At 49.9% G+C, this 15,232-nt stretch overlaps 1 protein-coding gene across 1 annotated transcript in view; it reads right to left on the minus strand.

The window, feature by feature from the left end:
* Positions 1-11,520, minus strand: part of Capn2 (calpain 2) — a 49,317-nt gene extending 37,797 nt beyond the window's left edge. The window contains exons 1-2 of the mRNA XM_090341135.1: positions 11,244-11,520; positions 6,763-6,832 (exon numbers count right to left, since the gene is read on the minus strand). Of these exons, the coding sequence (XP_090197261.1) occupies positions 6,763-6,832; positions 11,244-11,480 (307 nt within the window). The 5' untranslated portion in view covers positions 11,481-11,520. The remainder of the gene's footprint in view (positions 1-6,762; positions 6,833-11,243) is intronic.
* Between the last annotated feature and the right edge of the window lie 3,712 nt (positions 11,521-15,232).

A 15,232-nucleotide genomic window follows, 5' to 3' on the forward strand; every position in this document is an offset into this window, starting at 1 on the left:
TGCTCCCCTTGAACCTAGATGAACTTTTTATCTATTTATATAAGTGAATGGGATAAAGCAGAAATGATGCTTTGTGAAGACTCTCTTGAAACATGTGCCAAAATGTAAAGTGTTCAGCTTTTGTCCAACTCCATGTTAAACAGCCCATTTAAGAAAAAATGACATTGGGTGTGGGTGGCTCACGCCTGTAATCCTGGCTACTCAGGAGGCTGAGATTTGAGGATCACAGTTCAAAGCCAGCCTAGGCAGGGAAGTCTGTGAGACACTTATCTCCAAGAAACTACTCAGAAAAAGTCAAAAGTGGTGCTGTGGCTCAAGTGGTAAAGAGCCAGCCTTGAACACAGAGAGGCTCAGGGATAGCACCCAGATCCTGAGTTCAAGCCCCCAGTCCAGAGAAAAAGACCTTGAAAGCACTACTACTACTACAAGGCCTTCAGAAGATCCACCCTAGCCTTGTCTATCCCCCAAGGGACCACAACAGTCATCCAGCTCCATCTAGTCATCCTTCAGAACCACATAAGAGAATCATCAAATGGCTATCATCTCAAGACATTAATTGTGGGGTGAGCTGTCTCACAATAGATACAAGCTGTAGCAATGAGGGGACCTTCCTGAACTCAGCAACTAGGAGTCTGAAACTCAGTGCCTGCTAGGAAGGAAAGTGACACCTGCTACCCCTGTCTTCTCCATCTGAAGGTACTGGCAAAAAAGGAAGGAAGGAGGAAAGGAATGAATGAAGGAAGGAAGGAAGGTAGGAAGGAAGGCAGGAAGGCAGGAAGGCAGGAAGGAAGGAATCAGCATTCCAAAGATATGCCAGTGTTGGACTTCCCAGAACACCCAGCCATTCTGCAGGCCACAGGGCACCCCGGACCTGGGACATGCTCCATACTTTCTTGATGTCTGGTTTGGGAAGGAGTTTGGGCCAGGAAGCTGGAGACCACAGACCTGCAGAGAAAGCAAGATCCTCCCAAGAAGCAGAGAGCATCCTCATCACTTGCCCTCTCCTTTCCAGTGAAGGCTGCACCCAGGACGAGTGGGAAGCTTGGTGCTTCTTCCCTGTGAGCTCAAATATCCTAGCAATGCTGTCTTACCTGCTGAGATTCTGTCTGCAAAGTACGCTGTCTAGATTCTTTCCTGCAATGTACTCAGAGCCACGTGTAGTCGTGCTGGCTGGTAGGTGGATTTTGTCTTCAGCACTTACAGCTGACTGCTTCTACTCTTCCACTTCCCAGGAGGGACTTATCCTCCCTGGAAATCCCAACACTCCAGGCTCCCGATATGGTATTCTGTGCCCTGGTGCCCAGGGACCTCCAAGGTACTGAACATTTCCATAGCTGTCCCTTTCTTCCCCCTCTACTCATGGGTCCACATGAGGACATTTCTCTCCTTTGTCCACTGGGGGCACTTATCAACACCCAGACACTTATCATCACTACACTGGATAAAGGGGGGTGCAACTGGCATCGAAAGGATACAGGCCAAGGACATTGTCAACCTTCTTATCATGCACATGTCAGCCCCCACAATGAAGATTTATGTAATAACCTGGCAAGCTCAGCTGCCAAATGGTTGTTTTGTTTTTGTAAAAGGGCTTGACCTGCTCTACCACCTGCACATGTGGTTTCATCCTTGTGGTTATTGACTATGGGCATCGGAAGGTGAGGACCACCTGTGTGTGCTGTTTACCTTTAAGAGCTCAGCCCCACTGAAGGTCGGGGCTGCTCTCTATCAGCCCGAAGGTGGAGAGTAGCTGCTGCGCTGTGAGTACACTGACTCCTAGCTGGGTTCACTGGGTGCTGGTGACTCCCTTGATGGGGGGGTGGGGGGTTCTCAGCCTCCCCAAATGGCTGGGATATTATAATTTATAGGTCCCAGGTATGAGGAGAGCCACCATGAGAAGTCCTGCTCTAGCTCCAATCTTGTCTGTCCCATGTCTCAGTCCAGTTTGCTTTGTTTTCTGTGTCCCCTGGATAGATAAAGTGCTAAGAGACCAAGCCATTGAAGGCTGTTCCCATCTAAAGTTCCTCCTCCTCCTCTCCCTTCTTTTGTGCTAGTACTATAGTCTGAACTCAGGGTCTGAGTGCCAAGTGCTTAGCTTTTTGCTCTCAAGGCTGGTGCTCTACCAATTGAGCCAGGTCTCCACTTCTAGAGTTTTATCCATTAACTGTGAGATAAGAGGCTCAGCTGGCTATGAATCCTCAGATCTCAGCCTCCTGGATAGCTAGGATTACAAGCATGAGCCATAGCTGCCCATCTCCAAGCAATGGCATTTTAAGGCTCCAACAGCCCTGCCACCTGGAAGAGACTGGGCTCACTGGGGAGGAAGGGGGTCCACATTCAGAAAGCTATGGATCTCAGCCTTAGAAGGATAAGAGGAAGTCAGAGACCAAGGCCCCACTGGAGGGCTGGGTGTGGCTCTCCACAGGAACTACACACCCAGCCGCTGCTGGGCCTGTCACTGGGACTGATGAGTCACCCCGGGGTTTCTCTCCATTACTCATTTCACAGCCTGGCTAGCAGCCCAGAAAAGGATACCCTCAAAGTCAAAGCAAGTCCCTCACATGTGCATAGTTTCCTCATCATTTACATCAGGACCAAAGTGGGGGAGAGTAAAGAACCCTGCTTTATTCATGACCCCTCATTATTACTAGGGAGGTCTGGAACCCCCAGCTGCAAACCAAACTCGCCCTGCCCACTCCCCATGCAGAAGGAGAGGCTCTCAAAGGGGAGGGAGAGGAAGACCAGGAGAATGGAGCCTGATTTCCTACTCTCACATTCCTGAGTCTGCTGACTAGAAAATTCCTTTCCTGGCTCATTCCATTACCCTCATCCCACCACCATCTGATACCCACATTTTTGCTGTTCCTTTCCTTTCCTTTTCTCTTTCCCTCCTTCCTTTCTTTTTCTCTCCTTCCTTTCATTCTCTTCTTTTGCTTCTCATCTTTGATCTCAGAGCCTGGGCACTGTCCCTGAGCTTTTGTGCTCAAAGCTAGTACTCTAGCATTTGAGCTGTAACTTCATTTCCAATATTTGGGGACTCTCATGGACTTTCCTGCCAGGACTGAATTTGATACGCTGATCCTGAATAATTAAGATTATAGACATGCATTATCGATGTCCAGCAATTCTTCATTTCTAACCCCCTGTTAAGGGCCACTCTGTGGCTGACCTTGCTGGGAACTGATGGTAAGCAATGATGCAGTGGCATTTTTCACAAGTAGAGTTGAAGGTGGGGGTGGGGGGGCTGCCAGGAGCTGTAGAGGAAGGTAACAGATTTTTTTAGTCACAGAATGTCGGAAGTGCAGTCTATAGGAAAACCTGACCCAATCCTCTCATCCCAGAGATGAGACCACTGAGCAATACAGGGTGTGGTGTGGCTCCAGGCCACAGACAGCTGATGATAAAGCTGAGGGAGTGCCTAGACAAGTGAAAAGTCACATCCGGTCTCTCAAGTCCATAGGTAGCAGGCGGGGCATCAAGGTGGGTGCCAGAGTCACTATTGACTGCTGCCCTTCACCAGGTACCTGTGGGAGCTGAGGAGCTCGGAAGGAGGTTCCCACCATCTCAGCCCAAAAGCAGGGGCAGCTTTCCATTGCTTGAAGTGTTAGGCACTGTTTGAGGCTGGGGCCCTGCAGTCTGACAGCCAAGACTGTGTGGGGTAGCCTGGGGCAAGTCAGGCCAGCGCCTTGGGCTCTTGAGTTCGCAGTTCACCCCTGCCCCGCTTCTCAAGCTGGCTGAGAGCAACAGGGAAGCTGTGAGTGCTGGCAGCACCCCCAGGGTAGGAAGGCTGTCTCAGCATTTGGTAACACATGCCACTGGAAGCAGAGGCAATAGTGATATAGTGACTCCAGCACTTACTAAGTCCCTGTGAGGGGCCTTTGCTGGGGCTGAGGCCAGGGCTGGGGTAAAGCAATCTGTTTTGAAAAGACAAAAGAATAAACTCACTTTCCCTATCAAATCTATTTTCTTATCATCACTATCATCATCATCATCATCATCATCATCATCATCATCATCATCATCATCATTTTCTTTTTTTAACCTACATGTTAGACTGCATATTCTTAGCAAGGGAAAAGATCAAAATTCAAAGTATGGTATTTATTTATTTTTGTGTGCCTTTCATAGCATTGTAAAGTTGCAAAGTTGTAAAAAAAAAAAAAGATTTTGAAACTCCACTAAGTGCTTTTCCCATCGGTCTGCCCCCACTCCGCCCTGATGAGGGTGGAGGAAGGTTGCAGAGAGGGGTACCCAGTGGATGTTCTTAAGGGTGAGTTGGAGTGGCTCACCTCTAAAGGGTCCAGAGAACATGGGGCTGTGCCGCTTCAACAGTCAGATGGTATTGACCACCTCAGATCCCCTCACTCCCCTCCCTCACCCTCCCTCCTGCAGCCCTCCCCCCCAGCCACAATCAGTAACTACCAACAATCACAGAGCCACATCAGGCTGCAGGCCAGCCTGCCTGATGCTCAGCCTGCATTTCCAGCCCTTCCTCCAGAAATGCTTGTTTTCTTTGCTGACTCCATTCCTGGAATAACTGAGTTGTGTACTCCAGGTGGCTCATTGTCAAAAGAGTTCTACAAACATGGCTGGAATCATGTGGGAAGCCTAGAAACCGAGCCTTCTGGGAAAGAGGGTGAGGGCTGGTGGGGTAAGCACTGTGGGCAGCTTAGTAAAGGCAGCGGGGCTCTGGCATGTATATCAGTTTAAGGACATCACCCACCTAAGCTCACTGCACCGACTAAACTCATCTCAGAGCAGAAAGCCCACATAGAGAAAACAAAGCATCTTTGCTCTGTTCAGCACCCAGGTGATTCAGAAGCCACATGAGGCCAGGGGATGAGCAAAGGATTGAAAATCAGATCAGGACTTGTTCCTCTGGCAGTTTACTTGGGCTTCAGCTTTGCATGGACCCTCCTTTCTTTGTGCTTGAGTTTCTTATTATCTGCATGGTGGGGATGAAAATATTTACCTCATACTTAGGCCAAATGCATGAGAGAATACAATGAAATCAAAACTGTACTGGTGGTATATTGTTACCTAGGCATTGAATGTAAGCTAGGCAGGTTTTTTGAATCATGCCTCCAGCATATTCTAAGATTTTTGCTCAAGGACTACGAAACAGGCAGTCAGGAACAAGGAGCAATAGCTGAGTGCCACCCTGCTAGGGGTCTTGGGATCACCTGGTTGATACACTTTCCCTTGGCAAGGATGTCTCCAAAACTGGCATAACTTTACAGGTTTTTGAAAAAAAAAAGAAAGTTTATACTGGTCTTTTAGTTTCTTGACATTTTATTTGAGAAGATCGTGGTTAGATTATAGGCAGTGAAATGTGATTTACTGAACTCTCACCCTGATTCTGGTCTCTGGGTGCAGGGCAGTGAAGGGGTGGAGACGTCACCAAGTCCGAACAGGCTCAAAAGCAACTGAACAGGGCCTGTGGCAGCAATAGGAGGCCCAACAATGACAGTATTTGGCCATGGGGCCAAGTCATCACTGGAAACCTCCATCTCCTTGAAAGGGTTACATTTAGCTTGTTTTATTCAGGTTTATATACACAGAAGATATTCTGAGGAATTTCAGCTTTGCCTGTCTTCTCCCCTATGGCCTGGTAGAATTTAACTAGAACCTGAAGTTTGGTCCTTAAGATACTACTGAACTTTTGAAGAAGATGTTTAGCCTAGGAGTGGTATTTAGCAATTACTGTGTTTGTCTCTGGATTTTCCAAAGACTCAGGGATGGTCAGTCTACCAACTTCCATCTCTGCTAATAGCAATGTTCTCAAACATTTCTAAAGTATACCACTTATAGACCCAAGTCCCCTTGGTCCTCTCGTGGCACCTCAGGAATCTGCACACAGGGTCAATATTAGATTAACATGCATATATTCCACTAGGCCTGGGTTATGCCTGACCTTCCTCAGAGGCCACACCTGTCTTAAGGATTCATTCAAGCCTTGACAACCATCTGAGTGGGACTGGTTGAAGCTGGTAACAAGGAACAGATTTGTGGCTTATCAGAGCAAATCATCTGCCCTGATTATTACAGGCTCACATTTATCATGAATAAGGAAAAAAATTAAAAGTACATTCTCTGAGGATCTTACTTCATAGCTCCAGGCTCCACGGCTGGGACATTATAGCAGCCTGCAAAGCCGGCAGAAATGCTAGAGTGCCCCGGGGGTCCAGTCTTGAAGAAACACATGTCCAGGAGCCTATCAGGACTTGTCCAGACAGCACAGTCTCCAACATTCCAGTACACTTACCATCGCATTGTTTCCCCGGCTGTGCTACTATGAGGAGCTAGCTGTCCTGCCAGACCGCTCCACTTCCTCCAGCAGCCAACTTCTGAGTTTCCTCTTCCCTTTACACTGAGTCATCATCATGTCCTGACCTCACAGGACTGAAGTCTGAGTACTGTCATTGGCTTAGGGGAGTTTCTACTCTGCCCTCAGCCTAGAGCCAGTTTCCTGCCATCGCTAGTCATACTGGCCCTCCAAGAGGTACAGAGACTAAGGAGGCAGAGTCCAGAAACCCCTTGGTTTCTCCATTGGTAGGGTTTTGTAACTTCAGCATCTCCTTCAGAGTAAAGCAGAAGATCTGATTTGTGTGTCTCTGCGTGGGGCTGGGATAGTGAAGCTCCTAGAAAGGCCTCCATAAATACAGAAGAAGCCACACATTGTCCCTCCCCGACCCATTCCATTTCTGCTTGCCACAAGTGTGCAGATGACCCACCACACCTTAACCCAGTTCCACCACTTACCCAGGGCTCCTTGGCAGATGTCTGTACGGGTAGCTCCTCCAACAATAAACTGGGGGTCATCGCAGATATCCTGGGAACAAGACCCACGGAGTGCCGTCAGCCCACTAGGCAGCACTTCCTGAGACAAGATGCCTCAGGGGGATTGGAACACCCTCCCTTTCTCCCCTTCCCCTCCTTCTGGGGAAAGTTTTGTAGTCAGGGTCAGAGCCTGGATAGTGAGAGGCCTTCTGACCAGGCTCCATACATCCTGCTAGGGGGCTCAGGGGTGGATATCTTCAAGCCCCATGCATTCCAACAGTCTGGAGCACACATCACTATGCTGCTTCCCAGGACTTATGGCAGTTCAAAGTCAGGCCTTGAGACCCTTTATACTCCACAGCCCCCTGCCTTCTGCAGTGGCACCCCTGCTCTTTTACCCTTCTGCATACAAGTTGTTTGGTTTGCATGGAGTGCCTCCTTTTTCCATGGTGTTTCCTGCATTACGTGGTATTTGGAAGGTCCTAGCCACTCCTTCCATGAAGCCCCCTTTCATACTCCAGGTAGGTCCCCAGGGTCTTTGCACTGCAACTGATATTTAATTTGGTACTGTCTGGTAGTGCTTGTGGGTAGTCTCATCTTCCTAATATGCTGATGGGCAGGGACTGGATCTTCCCCTAAGAATTCTTTCACAGGCATGATACTTGGAATATCCCCATATTCTGTTACCTGCTATATACCTGACACTGCACCTGGAGCTTTATCTCATGGAGCGGCTTGGGACCTCAAGCTGGGTAAAATTCCTATCTCACAGGTAAGGGAAGATCTCAGAGAAGAAAAAAAAAATAGCGTGTTCAAAGATGTACAGCATCTCAGCTGTAGGGAGCGCTGGGATGTGAACTCATGGGTTTCAAGTGCAAACACTCCATCCCTGAGCTGCCTTAGTGGATGAGCATGGAAACCTCAGGAGTAACTTTCACAGCAGCCTTGGGATTTGAACTCGTGAGTTTCAAGTGCAAACACTCCATCCCTGAGCTGCCTTAGTGGATAAGCATGGAAACCTCAGGAGTAATTTTCACAGCAGCCTCCTGGTCTGATCAATTCTGCCCCCCAGCAGCCTTCTCCTAGGGTGTTGCCTGGTTCTGAAAAGCCCCACCCCAAACCACAACGGAAGTCAGGGCCCACATCTGGGCTTCCCTTGGCTCCAGTGATGGTGGTTTGTAGGAGTGTCACATCTGCTACAGTGAGCCTCACTGCATATACCTTGGCACCGCTCTCTGTCAAGTGCACATCTTTCCCAGATGACTCTAATTCAGCCTCCGGTCATCCTGGTTCAGACTCAGAGACCTATCTAGACACCTGGCCTGCATGCAGGGCATATGCCTTTGCCCCTTACTTCAGTGTGTCTGGGGAATGCAGGGAAAATGAGAAAGCTCTTTTGCCCAGGAAAACCAAGCCAATTTTGCACAAAGCCTGCTAGCCAAACCCTTATCCAGCAGGCAGAACTGCTGGAGTTGGAAGCGTCTTTATCACAGAGAATCATCCTAAGGGACCAGGCTCTTATGTCAGGAGGGTTTTTTCCATCATGTTCTAGAAACTGCCCCATGTCATTGGTGGCCTTTCTAGAAGAAGCCAAATGTTACATTTTGGAGTCTAGAGAGGATTGAGGAGGAGGGCGGAAGAAGGAAGTTAAGCAAATATGGGATGCAACAGTAGAAAAGGCTGAAAGACTTGTACCTTCGATTCTGATAATGTATGGGTAAATCCCATCCCTCTGCTATTGTACAGGAGAAGTTACTTAAGCTCTTGAAGCCTTCAGTTTCCTCATCTGCAAATGTAGTTGGTGATAACAATATACCAATCACAGTTGATTGTTCTGTGAGTGAACTGAGATAGCTGCTAATGTGTCTTGCAAAATACCCCATAAACATTACCTATTACTACTGAAGATGACATTGATATTGAAATAAGGATACTGGATCTAACCCACATCACCTTGGCAACATGGTGGATGACAGGTAATTGGGTTTAACTGGCACCATGTCTTCATGGTTGATGCAGGGAAGTACCACCTCCCAGTTGATGGACTTGCCTGGATTTCTAGAGGCAGGGGGGAGACTTGGACAATAGGTTACTGGACCTGCCAGTCTTAGGTCATGAACTCTTTTTTGTGGGGGGGGAGCGGGGTCATGGGGCTTGAACTTGGCCTGGGCGCTGTCCCTGAGCTCTTCAGTTCAAGGCTATTAGACTCTTAAGCCCCCTGTGACCTTGCCCTCTGACTTTACCCTATTTAGACCAGGACCACCAGCTCAGGAACCCTACACCATGCCTTGTGGTGCTGTCTCCTGGCTCCTGGCTCTCCTGGGGTCACCACATTATCCTACTTCAGCTCTCTGTTGGGATTGATTTGGTTTGTTGGTACTGTTTTTCTTTTCTGCTCTTTTTTTTTGCTTAAGAGTACTTAAGAGTACTTAAGAGTCTTGGTTTTCTAAGTGTTTGTATTTTGGGGGCTGCAAGTCTTTGTGACAAGAGTCCACCTGCAGTTGTCTACTTTCTAACAGACTCCCAGTTTGACCTCTCAAAATCTGGGTTCTCTGTTTCTTGTGACTGAATTCCCTTACAAAAATAATATTCACTGGGCATGGAGATGCTACATGCACGTTTGAAGTTTGGGGTTGGCCAGGTTAGCATAAGTGAGTATAAATGCCTCAGGGGAAATGGGGGCCTGACACTTGCCTATGCTCCCTTCTGCCTGCCTGCCTGCTGGAAGATCTGACATGCCAATCTTGCACGGTGTTGGTCTTCTCTTCACTGTGGCCATTTTCTGGTTCACCCCCAACTCTCTTATCAGTGCTGTGAAATCCCTTCTCAGGAAGAGTTCTAGTCTCACCTTCCTGCAAGGCTAATCAGGTCTCATGCTACCTGCCCAATCTCTCTCTCTTTCTACCCCACCTTCCTTCACAGACACCCTTCTTAAATAAGTAGATCCAATTCTTCATTTCTTGTTCTCTTGTTCTGGAGGTCTGCAGCAATCTAGCTTCTCCCTTCACCTGTCTACTGCCATGGTCTGCTACAGTCACCAACAACCAGCTCATGTCTGGCTCTAATAGAAACCATTGCTCTCCTTGGCCACTCCCAGAGTACTGAGCAGGTAGGACAGAAAGGAGAGGGCAGTTCTAAATAGGTGTGGGATCTAACCATATTCAGGCTAGGCACAGTCCTGGCTCCACCCTGCATACCTGTTTCACTCGGAAAAAATAGCCTTCCCAACTCAATTTCTTCAGCTACTGATGGGTAGAAAGAACAATGGCTACACTTCTTTTTGGGTGTGTAAGCCACAGTCTTCCTGCCCTTAGGCAGTGACCCTCCAATGACTCTAGATCTCCAGATCTCTACCCAAGAGTCCCACAGGTATTTCTACCTGCAAGGGTGGGGGGGTGGGGAGACCTCTTTGGGAGAGGACTCTGTGACAAAGCCGGAAAGAATTTGAGTGAGCATGGCTGGCAGTGAAAAGTCCCTGAACAGGAAAGAAGTGGGCCTGGTGAGCTAGAGGGGTAAGAAAACAAACCACACCGCTTAGATAAAGAAAGTACAGAGAGGTTAAATGATTAGGATGAGAACCCAGGTATACATTTATCCAGAGGTTGTCAGTTGCATTTCTGGAGGCCAGGGCTACCCAAAGTGGGCAAGAAGACTTATCTCCTAACAGAAATCTATAAGTGAGATTGCCCAGGAAAACTTCTCTGGGTGTTGTGACTAAGCAGTGTCCCAGAAGAGAGAGAGAGTTATGGGCCTTCCTACTTCCCTGAAGACTTAGTGGACAGGTAGAGTAAGAAGTTGTCCCAAGTCCAGGAGGATGCGGGAACAGGGGAGCTGGGGTTTCAGGAGTGCTGAGGTTCCGAGGTGGGCCAGGGAGGAGCCATGAGAAGTAGCTTGGAGAGCATTTCCTGTCCAGTTTTAGTTAGCAGGGTAAACATCAGGGGAGGTTTTTGCTGGTTCCCCCTTGCAAGATAAACAAGAAACTCCAGTGGGTAAACCAAACCACTCAGCTGCTTTAGTCAGATAGTACTGGGCATCCGGGACCTTTACCATCCTGTCCCTGGCGCAGAGGGACTCCAGTTAGACTCCCCCACTAGTGGGATGTGGCCTTCCTCTCCCTTTCCAGGGGAATCGTGTCACCTCCCACCACGCCCCCCCCCCCCAAGTTCTTCCAAACTTCCACCCCAGCCCCAGGTTTTGGCTAAGCCCAAAGGCAGCTCCCCTGGCCGGCCTGCACTTGGGTCGTGGGCTCCTTAGTGAAGTGCAGTGGGTGGAGGAGGGGACAGGCCCTGTGGGCTGGCCGCAGGCTGCACCCCGGGAATCTGCTTTGGACGGATGGGGGTCTCACCCAGCTTGGAGGGCCGGACCCTTGGGCCTCTTGATCCTGGCTCGAGAGCCCCCCGCCCGTCTCAGCTCCTGGGGGCCTGCACCCCACCCATCCGGCACCCCGCCGCACCGCTGCCTACCGTGGGGCGCTTCCACTCGATCCCCCGAGTTTTGCTCGAGTAAGGTCCCAACTCCTTGAAGCCGAGGGACGACGGGAGGGCGGGGAAGCAGGGGTCCTGGAAGAGCGCGCCGGCCTCCAGGCACTCGTTCCGCAGCGCCTCGTAGTCCTGGTTGAGGTACTTGACGGCTCGCTCGTGTGATCCCAGCCCCTCGGCCGCCTCCCGGTCTTTCACCAGCTTGGCTGCGATGCCCGCCATGGTGCGGGCTGGGCGCGAGCGGGCGCTGCGCGGGGAGCGAGGCGGCGGAGACCCGGGGCGCTGCGCAGGGCTGGGGCGCGGCCGGGCCCGGGGCGCTGCGGCGGTGGCGGCGGGGCGGGCGGGCGGGCGGTGATTCACCCGGAGGGGAGCGCCGGGCCGCGGGGTGTGGCCTCCGCTGCCTCCGCTACCACCGCTGCCTCCGCCGCTCCCGGCCTGCTCGGCGCCCGACCCCGGGACGCCTCCAGCCAAGCGCGGCGCGCGCGCGCCCTGCCGGACCGCAGCGGGCTGGCGGCGGGGACCGTGCTGCCACCTGCGGACCGATCCCGGGATGGCGCCACTTCCAGGCGTCGGGGTGCTCAAGGACCCAACAGCAGACTGCTTACCCACGGGGAGACCGGCGGGGCCAAGCCCAGCCAGCGGTGACTAAAGGACGCCGCTGGTGAGTCAGGCAGTCGACATTCAAGCAGAGACCGTGAACGGGGCGAGCTGTCCCGAGCGCCCTGCAAGCCCTGCCCGCTCTACACTCCTTTACTTAATCCTCCCATCAAGTGGGTGAAGGCTGTTTATTGTCACCATCTTTCAGATGAGGGAGCTGAGCCACAGAGAGGCTTAATGGCCTAATCTGGCGTGGCACAGCGAATCGTGGGGGCAGATCAGAGATTCTACGTCCTCAGGGCCTCCCCGGTGACCCTTCAGCGCTGATCACAGGACACAGAGATCTCTGTGGACTGGGGTTTTCATGCCCGCAAAGAAATATGTTTTTAAGTCTATGTAGTTCTCACGTATTGCCTGGAGAGAACGATGACGCTCTGGGTACCGGAAACTCAACTTTAACAAGGAGGATTACGTTCCTGTTGGAAAAGCCTTTAAAACGGAGCCTGGGCCAGTTTGAGCATTCTGTGGTGTGGAGTTGGCCTCTGATGGACACAAAGAGGAATTGGGCGTGGCCTGCGTGGGGCCTGGAAGAGACCGCCTCCCTTCCATCCCCACGCTGAGATAAGCCCCGGAGTTTCTGTTAAAAAGCTATGCATGTTTAGAGCAGCAATTCTCAACCAGGGGCAAACCGACCCCATCCAGAGGAAGGGAAATGTAACTACCTGTACAGACTTTTGTCTTACTGTCACAATAGTGGATGGGTGGGTGCTACAGTTTCCATTAAACAGAAGCAAGGCATGCTACTAAACGTCTTACAAACTCCAGAACGGTTCTCTACAAAAAGAAAGGTGAGCTCATGGTGGTACATGCCCATAATCTCCACAGCTCCTAGGCTAAAGTAGGAAGACTGAGAGTCCGAGGCGGATCTGGGCAACTTTGGAAGACTCTGTCTCCACAAACAACAAAAATCAATAATGGGGATATGCTGATGTGAAAAATCCTCGTTTATAGAACCTTCCAGGTTATCTTGGGTTTTGATATTTATGTTTTGACACTTTATGATTATTACTCTCACTAATGCTTACCTCCAGCCATAACCTATTCTTTCCTCTGTTGGGTTTGATGAAGTTTTATTCAGGTTTCTTTCTTCTCCATCCCTGAACTCTGCTGGCTTCAAGTCCCAGCATGCACAAATAAGGTGTACCATGTGCTTCTGTCCATCATTCCCCTCCAGATACTTACCTTCTCCTGGGAATTGGTAGCACAGCCAGACCTTTTCCTGTCTGGACCCAGTGGCCATTTTCCTGTAGATACCATTTGCCCTCCATAGGTCTTGCTTATCTTTACTTGCATAAAGAAGAAAGCCCTGTTCCACTTCATTTTGAGATTTTTTTTTTTTGCCGATTCCCCAAATGAGAGTTTTACCCTACTGCAGTAGTGTCTCTGTCCCTTTATTTGGAGGCATTCTTAATAGAAGAGTGGGATTTCACTAAGATCTCAGAGTCAGTTTGCAGATGAAGTCCCCACTCTGGGTGCCTACCTGTTTACAAAAATCTGTACGTTTTTACTTTCCCTGTGTGAGGTACAGATTCCTGCCCCAGTTGCAACAGTCTCCTTATACTCCTTGGGATGTGACTGGCTCTGCCTCCAGTTTCTCTCCCAGCCCCACAACCATACCTCATATAACACCTCCTTTCTGGAACTGAGTCTCCCTCAAATACCCACAGTCCATGTAATGTGACCCATGTGATTGACTCAAGAGAATGATCCCTAAAATTTTGTTTAAATTCTGTTCACTGCTGCTGCCTGCAATCCTGCCTGGAGCAGCCTGGAATGTCTGTCCCCCAATAAAGTCTTGAGCCCGTATTAGTCTCTTGCCTCACATTACAATTTCATGATAGAAATTTCATAAATGCATACAATGTCCTTTGAGTAGATTTAGCCTTTGCAGTAGCCTTTCCAATTAAAATATCTCCCTACATAAACCTGCAGGGTATGCCCCTCACTCCTCCAGTCTTGGGGCTTGAAGTCAGGGCCTGAGTTTTCTCAAGGCTAGCACTGTACCTGCCACGTGAGCCACAGCACCACTTCCAGCTTTTTCTGTGAATGTGGCACCAAGGAATTAAACCCAGGACTTCATGCATGCTAGGCAAGCACTCTACCACTAGGCCACACACCCGGCACCGGAAATTGTTTTTATTGGACTTTCTTCTCCTTCCCATTATAACACCGGGGTGACTCGCAGGTACACCGTTTGCTGCTGGACTGTTTTCTGTACTCCTGGATGAGATGAAGAAATAGCCTGTCATTTCTAGCTCATGGATTTCTAGTGCAAGTGTTTATGAAAACATCACTACTGAGCCCTTTCTGGGAGGCTGTTAATTTGTTCCACAGTTCATAGTCTTGTTCCCATTGATCCTATCCTGATTGCTCCTGGGCTCTGGGCTCTTGGAGGAAAGTTGGATACTTCCCAGTGTGGCAGATCTAACTTCTGCCCATCTCTTCAAGGACAGCTCCACCATGGAAGAATGCTTCCTTGGCAGCTAGACGTGGCCCATTTCCTAAGTCCCTTTAGCAATGAATGCCTGGGCTATCTCTAGACTATCGCTGTTGGCACATCAGAGGCTTTGGCCAGCCCTGGAACAGCAGAGCCTTCTATCTCACCCAGAGCCCCTTTCTTTCCATGGTGCAGCCCTGTTTACAGCCCTACCCAGCTTTTCCAGCAGCTGTACACATAGAACTCTGATCCCCAAAGGCCTGGGGCTGTCCAAAACCACTATCATTGATCTGTGAATGTGCAGAGTGCTGTCTGCCCTCACCAGCTGGACAAAGGCCAGTTTTTAACCTGAGTAAGCACTGTTCATGCTTCCCAAAGCCCCTCTCTCACAATGTTATCGCTCCAGAGCCAGCAAAGTCTCCTCTTCCTTTGATTTCTTTGTCCAGTTTCTCTGCTGGTCCTCTGGGGAGCTCCTGCAGAGCCAGCCTTTGCAGCTGGCCTAGGAACTGCCTCTTGTTATAGGGATGAGACAATGGGGTTCAGAGTTTGTGCTGCCAACAGGAGACAAAGCAAGTATAAGTCTGGCTCAGATACCCAGACCGCAGTCTCGGGGCCTTGTTCCTGGCTTAGGAGGGCAAAGGGAATGGCAGGTATAAGGCAAGGAAAACACGTGCTTTTCTTCCCTCTGTGTTTTGGGCCTGTGATCTGAATCTCAGTGTTGGAGAGAATTCCACAGTGGCATAAAAGATTGCCCCATAGATCAGTGGTAGAACACTTGCCTGACATTTGTTAAACCCTGTGTTCCATCTGTGGCATTGGGGAATGGGGAGAAAAAAACCCAAACAAACCAGACATTCGTTTTATTTGCAAGACAATGTAG

Source organism: Megascapheus bottae, chromosome 10 (assembly GCF_031878675.1).
Source record: "Megascapheus bottae isolate mThoBot1 chromosome 10, mThoBot2.hap1, whole genome shotgun sequence".
Lineage (NCBI taxonomy): Eukaryota > Metazoa > Chordata > Mammalia > Rodentia > Geomyidae > Megascapheus > Megascapheus bottae.